Source organism: Lytechinus variegatus, chromosome 2 (genome assembly GCF_018143015.1).
Source record: "Lytechinus variegatus isolate NC3 chromosome 2, Lvar_3.0, whole genome shotgun sequence".
In the NCBI taxonomy this organism is placed as follows: Eukaryota; Metazoa; Echinodermata; class Echinoidea; order Temnopleuroida; family Toxopneustidae; genus Lytechinus; species Lytechinus variegatus.
The window spans coordinates 83,121,182-83,133,957 of NC_054741.1; the positions used below are offsets into that span (position 1 = coordinate 83,121,182).

At 34.8% G+C, this 12,776-nt stretch overlaps 1 protein-coding gene across 2 annotated transcripts in view; it reads left to right on the plus strand.

The window, feature by feature from the left end:
• The first annotated feature begins 1,653 nt into the window (after positions 1-1,653).
• The window catches only part of LOC121409290 (myotubularin-related protein 3-like), a 40,125-nt gene continuing 29,002 nt past the window's right edge, over positions 1,654-12,776 (plus strand). Inside the window, exons 1-3 of one of the 2 annotated variants that reach the window (XM_041601202.1) lie at positions 1,654-1,739; positions 6,427-7,060; positions 9,082-9,297. In XM_041601202.1, the coding sequence (XP_041457136.1) occupies positions 7,058-7,060; positions 9,082-9,297 (219 nt within the window). In that variant the 5' untranslated portion in view covers positions 1,654-1,739; positions 6,427-7,057. Of the gene's footprint in view, positions 1,740-4,718; positions 4,872-6,426; positions 7,061-9,081; positions 9,298-12,776 lie in introns of those variants that run through there. The other variant, XM_041601201.1, reaches the window with a different exon arrangement.

Consider the following 12,776-nt stretch of genomic DNA (forward strand, 5'->3'; position numbering starts at 1 on the left):
TCATAGTCATGATCACGATAAGTGCTGTAATGTGCAGTTTTGAAGCTCGCGCTTCGTGTTCGCATCCATACAATTAATGCTTAGAACGTCCAGTATTATTTTCAGCTCGCTCTTTGCTCTCACATCAATTATTGTATTGATACCTGTTCGTCATAAGTGCTTAAAATGTGCAGTTTTCTTAAGAAGGGGGTTCGAAAGGGATTGCAATCTTGATACAGCAAATACGGCGACCTGAAACGTTTTATCTCCTCTTTACTTTTTTTTTTCATCTCCCTCCTTTAATAAGATTTGTTTCTCCCTTGCCCTTTTTTTTCTTTTTCTCCTTTTTAAAGATGTACTTAAAAGTTCTACTTATAAATGGCCCACTAAAAGAGCTAACAGCAACTTCGGCTTTTAACGGTCGATCAGGGAAACTTGTGCTATACCATCCTCCCACCCCCGATGAACAACATCATATATACAACCGGTGGTCGACGCCTAGCTACGCCCCTCCCCTCCCCCTCTCCAACACCGCTGTGTTTTCTTGTTTTAAGATATCAATCCATATTTCAACATTCCATATCTTATTTAATTGTTCGAAATAGACATTAAATTAAATACTCCGATAATTTGCTTTGCCCAAATGATAGCGGGCCCGGCAGCCGCTGCATGTGCAGCGCCAGATTATTTATTGAATTCATTCATCACAACATTCGAGTAACATAATACAAATAAGATGGTACACCGTAGATGTTTCAACATTCATTTGACTCAATAAAAATGAAATAGGCCTATCAAAGATCAAGTCCATGATCCCAGAAAAATGTGGATTTGAATCATTTAAGAAATATCAAGCAAGCCTTCCGCTGACAATTTCATCAAAATCGGATGTAAAATGAAAAAAAAGTTTTATATCATTTTAAAGCTTCGCTTATAATTTTTCACTAAATACCTATATGCAGTGACATCATATATGCAAATGAGAGAGTCGATGATGTCACTCACTATTTTTATTTATCAGTCCCCTCATTTACATACTGACCAGGGTGTGTATATTACTGTTTGGTGAAATTATTAACGAAATCATGTCATAGCGTTCTTATTTTAACTCCGATTTTGATGAGTTTTTCAGTGTTATGCTTGTTGAATTTTGCTCCTTTTATTCAAATAAACTTTGTGTTGAGGCGGACTTGTCCTTGGCGTAACATCGTTCATTATCTTTATTTGAAATCAAACTGATTTGTACTATGGAATTCATAACTTCCTTGTACTGGATGAATTAAAAACAAAGTGACAAAATGACACAAACAACAAAAACAAATAAACAACAACCTTAACCCCCCTGAAAATATAAACATCAGCAACGCACAAAACAAAATGAAACAAAGGTAAAGAAGATGGGAGGGGGGCGACACGAAACCCCGATACGAAACACAGGATCTAGGAGGAGTCTATGTATAGCGGCACATCAGACGGGCCAAATAGCAAGCCCGGCAACACCTTCCCTCGCCCTCGGGCTCCCCCTTTCTTAAAAAAATAATTCTGAGAAACAATCGAAATTCCAACTTCGATAGAATTAACACGACAGTCGACAAGAGAGGGCATCATAATAAATACAATTTTGCTTCTCACGAGACTGTACTCCGTTCTTTTCGTAAGATCCAATATGCCAGCACTACTTACGAGGTCATGAATTGAGCACTCTCTCGGGTCATCCTTCCGCCATATTCCGTTTAGTCGATAAAAGTAGATGGAAATCGGTAAGTTGAACTATTAATTTTTCGCTTTGAATAAAACTCTTGAAAAATTATATGATATAAATGCATAGGTTTCAATGTACTCTATCTTAAATTCTAGTAAATAATTCTTTTAAGGTGTTAAAAAGGTGTTTATTTCAATAAATTCACAAGTGACTTCCCCATAGTACTTCGCTCTACTGCTTGCGGTTTTACACAGATCTGTGTTGTGCAATTGTGTTGATGTTGTGAATGGAAGCGATCAGAGAATCAAAACCAAAATCTGCCCCACCCCTCTCACACCCCCTGGCATTGTGTTGCTGTTAGTAATTATAAATATTGGTCCCGAATAATGTTTGTTTGGTTTCCATCGTGACATTTTATATAGAATTAAGCAGGAGATATTAGTAGTAGGCTCTGTCAATCATGGCAATATTTTTTGTTCCATCATCACCATCTCCTCCAGGCTTCATTCTGTAAATTTTCTGAGTGATGATGATCATTCATACTCATAAGTTTTCTTGGGAATTTGGGAGTTTACATTTCAACGTTATATCATGTGCAGATATGAGATCAGGTTTTAACCCTGTAGATCCAGGCCTAACGTTAACTATTTTACTACCGCTGTCGATCATGACATGGAAATAGTTTATCACGCCCTGAAATCATTACTTGGCTTTGCTTTGGATTCTGTCTTTACTGTAAAAGTAACAAACAGAACACAGACCTAGGAGACCCTATTAGTTTCTAATTTCAATCTACATTGTAGATCTGAGTAATTTGTTATAGGCTCTCTTTTTTTTAACTGAAGTTCTGTGTTCAATTTCTTTTGCAAAGAATAGCTTTCCAACTATAACATTAATGTATACATGTACCGTATATGTGTTTCAATTGCAATTGTCCAGGCATTGTTTCCACTTCCAGAATTCTTGAATCTTGATATTCTAGGAAATTTACTTTTCCAGGAAAGGTTCGGGAAATTGAATACTTGCCCAACCACTTTTGAGTAATATTAATACGGGGCAAAGTAGGCAGCTGGCCTGGCTGTTTTTTGTTTTTTAATGTATTTCGGAGATTATGGATGAAGGAGAGTCATTCTAATTGGTTGTGTTGATAACTACTAAAGTATACCCAGTTGTTGTGTGTCCAGACAGGTTGTTTGCCTGGACGATCAATTTTAGAAAGTCATTTGAAAAAATTTACAAGCGAAGTTTTATCAATTTTCAACACAAAATGTTCGAACAAAACAGAAGATGATTACAACTATTGAATTCATATTTTTTAGTGTAATCCAAAGACAAAAAAGAAGGCTTCAAAAATAAAAAGTGTCCGGACACCCGACCTCCCATCCTACTCGTGTTGCTTAATTTGAAATTCCAAAATCATTACTAGTATTTTATGTTTGGTCTTGCATAAAATTTGAACTTGAATGTACCTCTTTAGATAATAGGAATTTCTTCTTTTTGAAAAAAATAATATATGTATCCTTCTCTGTAACTTTTTTAGAATGTCTGTAAAAAGGGGCATTTTACATGAAGTTCAAGACTTCATTCTGAGGGACTATCACTTTCAGTTTATAAAAGTGTCCATGTAGTATCTAGATAAAGGCCTGGATAGTCAGTGGATACATTACATGTACATGAAGAATGTTTTTGTTCTTGCAAAATTAATTTTTTTTTTTTTCAATTTCTGTTTTCTGTGAGTTACTAATTTAAAATCATGTGTGAACTTCAACACCATATTATGCATGATTTCAATCATCGCATGATTACAATGAGATCAGTTAATTCTTCAGCATACAATTTTATTAGTTGCAACTTCATATTTTTTGTTAAGTTATTTGTGTAGTGTTGTGTACATGTATCCTTGGTTTCCAGGAGGATTTCATTTACCAGTTTTATTGACATGATGATAATGGATGCACTTCACAGAAAAAAATCTTTAATTTAGAGCTAAGAGCTTGCAAGGTGAACAGGCATACATGTACAATGTTGTAATTGTAAAATCTTCACTGATCACAAGTTTAATTTGGTCTTGAGATATCACTACTTTGTGTAATCAATGCAGTGTTTGAAGCTTATGAATTTGTGAGTTTGATTGCTTGTTTATGTGAACATGTATATATACGTATGTACTTTTATGTCTGAGGTTTTACTGTACATATGATTCTATAAAAGACAGTAGGTACTTTTTTTTATAAATTACATCATAAAATTATTCAATTTGGCATTTACAAAAGAAGCCAATACATTTAGGACTACTTGGATGATTTTTTTGTGTGTGTGTGAAGTGATCTGATCAGAAGTGCAGATAGACAAGGGTATTGCATTATCAATGTAAACTGAATGTATAGTACACTATACATATTAATATACACACTGCATTTCACTGTGTGGTCTGCAATTTGGGGGAATCCCCTACCGAATCAAAATAATTCTACACAAAAATATGACCTTCCACCTAAAATCCACAATACGTTATCCAAAATAAGATTTTATTTTTAAAGGTTTGAAAAACTGTAACAGATCTCAAGCTTTTACTGTCTCTGTCATCAAAATTTGTCAACAATAGTCAACACACAGTATCTGTATGTGTATAAGTACAAAGTACCTCCGGTACTTCAGTAGAATATAAGTTAGAGCTTCAAAGAAATACAGAAAAGATGTTTCAAATTTGGGTTCACTCATTGTGGCATGTGCATATTGTGCACTGCAATCTGGGTTGAACATGCAGCCCCCCCCCCCTAAAAAAGGTGTAAAACTCCACCCTTTTGGTTGTGCCTTTGTATTTTTTAATAATATTTTGTTTAAACTAAAAGGGAATTTTTATATGAAGTAATGATGATTTGTTTACATAAGGCCCCATGTACATGTACCAGAGCATGTCTTGTTCATGTCACACAAGATGGGGAATCCCCAGGGGTAATTTTCCTGAGCTTTGTATAAAGGTTGTATAAACGTTTGGGAACACTGATACTTCATAATATTTCAAAGTTTGAGGAAGTGATGATACATGTACAGACCATTTGAAATTGTAACAGGTATATTCAGTGCACATTTACCACTTCTGGAATGGATCTACAAATTCATGTACTGCAGCTGTACTGCTTTTAATGGGATATAATGCACTAAAATCACAGTTGAAATACTGGTTCAGGTAAAGAAACTATTCTACATGTACATTCTATTAAAAGGCCTGTATGACTGTCTTTTGCATACTGTTTATAAAATTAGAATAGAATAACAATTCAAAGTGAATAATAGTAAAGGATTTTTTTTTAAATTGATTTGATCGATTGTTTTTTTTTTTGGGGGGGGGGTGGACGTAGAGTCAGTGTTACATGTAATCCCTGTACAGTGTCCATGCACTGTACACACATACATGTACATGCATGTATGATTGAAGTGTAATCACGTCTACTGTAGGCCTACATAATGATACAAGGCATTAAACTCAATGTGTGACAACAAATTGCTTTTGCTGGTATGTTGGCATATAATGTCTTCTTAGTGGTTCTTAAAATCGTATTGGAGTACCGGTAGTTTTAAAAGCTTGAATAAATTGGTACATTTGTAGCAAATTTTTTCAAGAAATTTGGCTTTCACTGTCATAATGGCCTTGAATGACTGTGAAGAAAACATTGATGAATGTAGAAGTTGTGTACACGTAAACAATGAAGCATGACCTACTTTCAAATAAAAACAATGTCTTATTTTGATATATACATGTACTGCAGTGAATACCTGATATGTACATGTACATGTATGAAACCTGAAGAAGAAGTGTATTTGATATTACATGTACATATGTATGAACTGTGAAGGTATTTTGATTGATGATATACTACCTCAGCTGATGGTCACTAGGCATTGTGATTGATGATACAGCCTTGTATTGATACAGTTTTGTCTGGTACATGTAGTCTACTATTACCAGCCTCCAGCATGATCTTTTGTCTGATCAAGGAGATATATCTTTTATCTGATTGTTATTGATTTCAGCATGGACTGGGATTTCAGGGTCTGTAGTTTGCATTAGTAATAATAAGATACAGGTGCATATTAAAGTCATTTCTTCATTGCTTAATCTGATGTGAATGTCTTTTACACAAAAAGGGGGGAAAAAGAAAAGAGAATAGATGTGTATCCGAAGACGAGAATAAAAAAGAGCAAAATTTGATTAGCCTTATTGCATGTCTGTAGGTTGGCATGAGAGAACATTCCTGTGCTGTATAGATTACATTACAGTGAGGAGACGTTGCTTTATAATATAAAACTGCTGACCAAGAAAAGGAAAACTGAATGTGAGAGAAACTTGTATGTAGGGGAGATCGGGGTTAGTTGGAACGCAGGGTAAGTTGAAACATTGTAATTTTCTTTAACACCTGTAAAATAAATTTATGCTATACTGCCCTCAATTTATTACTCTTAATAATTCAACACTGTTTTATTTATACCAATAAATTGAGGGCAGTATTGCATAAATTTATTTTACAGGCGTTAAAGAAAATTACAATTGAACTAAACACCGCGTTCCAAGTTCCAACTAACCCTAGTCTCCCATACTTGTTAAATTTACATTTTGCTCCGTCATTATAATCTCTTTTTTCAATAAAGATGATACTTTGTTTATACAATTATGTCAGACAGATTCACTATAAATTATCAAAGCGAACTGAATTTTTCATGTTCATATCATCCTTCCTATTCAGGTATTGAGACTTTCTTGAAACCAGCTTCGTCTACCTCCTTGCTGGGCTAATGCCAGCCAAGGCAGGATTACCACCTAGTGTAAACAAGCTTGCCTGAGGAAAGAGATCTCTCAGCAATCCTGAACTGGATACCTGTCTCACTGCAAGTTGCGTTCACACTTCGTGGAATACATTCATAGTTTCATACCTTCAGAAGCATCTCTGAACTATAGAGCAGTGGCTGTTGGAATAAACCTTGTACTTGAAACTTTATCATTGAGAAGGTTGGCTGTAATCTTGCAAAAAGAAATAGCTAGAGAAAAAAGGGTGCAGAATTTGTCTGCACCCTACTCTGTGACAATCTGTGTAGGCTCTACAACTTTGATGCATGTAGGAGACAAGTGAATTGTCATATTCACACAGTTTTCACCAGGGATTGATGCCATGCATTGCTTTGAGTGAACTTGAACTTCATATACGTACCAGTCCTGCCATCATATTCCAAAGGAATTTTATTGAACTTAACACTTGCTTCTCTCAGTATCTCCAACCAAGTCAAAAACTTTCTTTAAAGGAGGATTATTCTTTATAAGGCGTGATATTCGGAACACTTTGCCTTGATACTTTGCAGAGATAATTCACTCACAGCGCTATGGTAAGTAATGTTTACTAATATCTAATCTTGTTTTAGAATGGATGGCATACCGGAATATGTCTGATGTGATCAGATACTTGTATCAATCTATCCCCATTCTAGTGTTCCATTGAAAAAAGTAATAGGAGCTTACATCGTTGCACGCACCACGAACTGTCCTCTCTGCGCAGATACAGTGCGCCATCGCACCTCACGATTTCACCATGAACCGTCCTCTCTGTTACAATGCCCACTGTGGTGTAAATAATTCACTTTAAAGATACGGGATGAAACTTTGGAACCTGAACTATCGAACAAAGACACCGGTAAATAATTTGCCCTCCTTGTAGGTGCACTTATTGCTTGTTTAAAAAAAACTTTTTTTAATGCGTTCTCTGCAAAACTAACTTTCGCATCGAAGTGCGCAGAGAGGACGGTTCGTGGTGCGTGCGACGACATGTATGAAATTCATGATGATTTGTATGATTTATCTGAGAGTAAAACTTGCAGTATTCACATCTTAACTTTCTCACCAGCACATTCCGGATTAAAACAAATCTGACATGACTGCAGCCTTTATGCAGTATAGTAATACTTATAATTAATGCTTAATCCTACATGTACATGTCAATGTTCATTGTAAAAGTCAAGAAGCCTCTTTTGATTCTTGTGATAAAAAATCAGTCTTTTCTTGTATCAATGAAACAAAAAGTGGCATTCAATAAACTAGATTGAAAAAAAGAAAAGAATGGGATTAAAAATGTGAAATCTGGACCATTTTTGGTGTGCTTTTTTGTGCCTGAAAATTCCTATACTTCCTAATCTAGGGATGTAAGGCCTTGTTTATTTCCTCTTCAAAGTCCTAGGCAAAGTTTTGATTTCAGAGATATAAAAAGCATCAGATACATTGTATGAAGGAAGTTTGATCAGGAAATAACTACCTTTATTAAGCTTGTTCAGTAGAAATGACTTATTGACCCATTAATTCTGACCTAATTTCATTCTAAACTTGCAAATGGAGGGACATAATTTTCATTGTGATAGTACAAACATGTTTCCCTGGGATTCTGATTCCCAGGATACTTTGATGTGGGTTTCACTATTTACAAATTGTTATGTAAATTCATTTGTTGTTGAGTGAAGAGTACATTCTAAGGTAGAATTAGCAAGTGACTGCAGTTAATGTATAGTACGTGACTTGGAATTGAATTTTAGGTACAGTACATCTGTTCACTTTGTAGGAACATGAATTAATTGAAGTAAGGGTGTGTTCAATGTCGGTTTCCAAATTTAAACGGCAACATGGATCATGATTGAAAACGTGATTACAAAGCGCAAACGTAACGAGAAACATAGGGTATGTTCAAGATTCCCCATTGTAAAAGTAAATGTCTTTCAAATCATGATTCAGAGAAAAATTTAATCGTCGAAAAGATTTGTTGTAAACTCGATCAGCTTAAATTTACGACCTTGAGCATCGCAAATGTGACATTGAACACCATTGCGTTTTGAAACATCTTTAAATTTGCTCTCATAGAGGAAGCCTATAAACAGGTGCAAGAACTTACTTTTCTTGTGATGAGTTGCTAACGAAAGTGGGAAATTTAAAGACGATGAATACATGAATAGCTTTATATTTTCGTCACTGAACGATGCATCGCTGATCGTTTTTGCATTCGGTGTTTTGGAATTGAGTTTTCAATCATAATTCTTCTTGCTGTTCAAATTTGAAAATCGACATTGAACACAACCCTAATTGTTAAAATCTAAATTTTTAGTTGAAACAAAAGCTTGACTTCATGAAAGAGAGAAATCATTTACATGTAACAACTGCTTGCTGTACCTTTACTTCGTCAAAAAATGCACTTTCTTTGTAATGGTTCTAGATTTCTGAGTTTTTGAAGTTTGTAAGCATTTAATTACAGTACTAAATGTGCAACAAATGATGCAGATGATGTTGAATGGTATTACAAGTACCTATATTTTGTAGCAATTATCCATGTGATAAAACAAGATTGTTTACTTTATTTTCTTTGATGAAGGCTGAGCCATTAGAAGAATTGGACAGCTTGGTCCATGTCAACCCGAGTGAAGCGTTCCCGAAGCGCCCTCTACATAAGGATAACCCAGCTTTAGAATGCCCCTTCCCTGAACTGTGTGGAGAGAGTATAGAGTTCATTGGAGAGGCCTCTGATGGTGCTGTCATTGTACTCTCCAACTACAGGCTTCACATCTGCTATGCTAAATCATTTGTCAATGTAAGTATTTTCTAATCATTTCTAATCAAGAGATAGCAACATGTACCTGTTCAAACCGATGACAGAGCTACATGTATCTGTGTGTAAAGACTTACGGAAGGAAAGTCTTTTAATCTGAAAGGATTTGGTTTGGTTTTATTCATGATTTAAAAAAGATGCATAAATATAAACAAAATAAACAATACATGATCAAATAATCAGGTCTATACAATATAACAGTAATTAAACTTAACAATGCATGTAATACAAAATTATATATGGCAGGGATAGACTCATTTCAGATTGGCTATTAATAGCCAATCTGCCCTTCCCCGAGCCCCTGAAGATAAAATAATTAAATCAACATTATAATGTGAAAAAATTATTAATAAATACATATAGAACAAATTATTGTAAAAATGTAAAGAATTGATGAACTTGCGGTGCAAGATCACATTACCCCCCCCCCCCAGACAGTCGTAACATGAAACCATCATTACATTTTACCAGTTATTTGCAAAACTTCTTTTTTTAAAAAGTTGTTATTAAAGTTTTTGAATGTATAGGTAAATTGTCATATATTTTTTCACAACGATACTGAAATGAACGTTTGCATTTTTCAGTATTAGGTTTGGGCAAGACAACTTGATTACCTTTCCGAGTATGGTATCTTGATGTCTTAAAAATAACTTGTTTGTTTTTAAAAGGGGGAATAGAAGAGTTACCCCATTCATCTGGTTAACTTCTCTTAATGATATATCATATGTTTGAGAAGGAGATTAGGATGGGATCAGGATTACATGTACATGTAGGATTAGGACTGTTGAGTTTTACATGTAGGTCTGCACTTTAATAAAAACCGGGATCTTGAATGGGAAAAATCAAAGTCTGCAGAATGTATGAAGTTGTAGCGGATCATCTGTGGGAAAGGTACATTTCATGTATGGCAAAAAGCATTATAAGGCACTCTGCTTTATATTATGTAGCATTCATTAGCCCAAAATTGTTGTGTGTTCCATTTCTTGAAATGGCTGAAGTCTTTACTCGTATTATGAAATCACAACACATTTCCAGAGCGCATGAACTTTGATTGACATTTCCCAGCTCTCTATTGGACAGACATGCTTGTTTATTTTCTCTCAGTTGAGCAGCAACATGATTGATTAAATCCTAACAAGCTCTTCATATAAACAACAGTAAAGCTACCTGTGTACATGAACATGTAATTGTAATCTACATTGTCTAGCTTCTTGTTTGCTAATCTGACCTAAATAATACATGTATATAGGCCCTATCGGATCTACATGTATTCTAACCCCTTCTGTTATTTTTTCAAGTTTATATATTCATTTGATGTACATGTATTTCTCTAAATACCTAGTTCATTGTACTCTTTGATTTGATAGAATAGGGATGTGGGAAATGTTATCAGTGACAGGTTACCCCAGGCCATTGATAATGAAATGGAAATATTTTTATCTGTCTTGATTCAAGTATTTTCTTTTACCTGGTAAATAAAGCCTTCACTGTATCAATATTACTGATGATTCAATTGAATGCACATTTAATTGAAAGAAATATGTTATCAGAATTTCCATGAAAAGTCTTTTTTAATACTTGTGAAGTTTTAAAGTAAAAAAAAAAAGTTTTAAAGTAAAAATTGTGTTAGGCAGGCCTACATGTATACATGTACATGTAGGACCTACTGTTTCAAGTTCAAAAAAGTATTTCTCACATTTTTATAACAATTTTGATGTTTGATTTTATTGAAAAATGTATGCCTGCCTGATATTTACAATGGAGTACATGCAGTCATGCACATACTGTATCATTCTTGGTAAATTGTAATGTCAGGATTACTGGAAACAGATCGTAATTCACCCGCAAGGTTTCTCATCTAAACCACCTGTGAGTTTCACAGTGGATACATGTAGGCCCTAATTATTATGAAACTAAGATTATCAGTAATTCGTCCAACCACATCATTTCTGTTGAAATGTTGACATTTAAATTGTACATGTTGGTATAGGCCTACATGAAGAGTGTATCATGTAACTTGTTATTTGTATGTAGTTTATGATGTCTGCCTGTCTATTGTATACTAGACTAAAACATTGAATGAATATCTGGCCATTGTAGTGTTTTAAAGCGGTTTCATGCCATTTGCCCTGTGACAATATCTCTTCTGTAAATTCCACTCACTACTGTAATTGATGACTAACTTCAACCCTGGATTTAAAACTGACACTACATGCATATGATACATGTATCTTACCCAACCAAACATGTACATGAAACCCTATTGCAACCCTTTATGTAACTAAGCCCAGAGCAAGTGTGTCACTCACCTTGAGAAGAGCTTGCTCTGGGGAGGTAATGTTTAGATTTATAATGTTAATAATGTTAATAGGATAATAACCTAAGTAATAAGACCATGAATGAGATGGTGACTCTGAATTTTTCAGATTGTTTTACAGTAATAGGCTATTACGTTGCAGGTACAAGTATATACTACCCTCTCTTGTACATGTTGATTTCAAATATGTACATGTACATGTATGTATAAAGGAAAAAGAAATATAGTAGACCTTGGCAATTTCATGCTCCAGATATTAAAGCCAATAATTTACTTGAGATCAAAATTTTGATTCTATTTGCTTTGTGAAATTACATGCTGAACATTTATAGAATTTCAAATTGCACAGCAAATACATATTAATTGAAGCATATAATCCCTTAAAAGTACACTCCATTTCAAGGGAATGGGCCTATTAAAGTGGGCGTGTCTCACAGGTTTTTATCAACCTTGTTCATATGCAGCAACAGTGTAGATCAATAATTTCAGGTCAGCATGAATCATCCAATACTGTAGAATCCCTTTGAACTTTTAGTATGGTCTACTACATACATGTACATTTATAAAAATATACTTTTGCAAAGGTACAGTATGTGCAGACATAGATGCGGATCCAGGATTTTCAAAGGGGGGGTGGATTTTTTTTTACCGGTAAAGTTTGACACCCCCCTAAAAAAGTTTTCACTACCAAATCAAGGTCATTCTGGGAATAATTTTACGAGCAAAAAAAAAAAAGTTCCTGATTGTCTATGCATGACATATTCCATTAAAAAAGATTTTTTTTGCCTTCCAAAGGGGGGGGGGTAGCACTGGCTGGATGTGCTCCCGGATCCGCCACTGTGCAGACACTAATAATTTGCTTCAACTTATGCATTTTTATTGTCTTTTGTGCTGAAAGTTGTCAGTACAGTATTACATGTAAGTACTGTAGATACTGTTCGGCCTGGTATTCATGTAGTCATCTTTCTTGAAAACTTTTAGGCCTATTGCTTGAAGTTTGATATTGCTTAGGTTTTGAAATGTTTCTTCTCTGTCTGTTACCCATGAAATGTTAGTTGTTCGAGTCAGGATTATGGGAAAAACAAACTTCCATTTTCAGAGTTGGAGTCTGTGATTGTCATTGTATAAACACTCCTCTTTGACC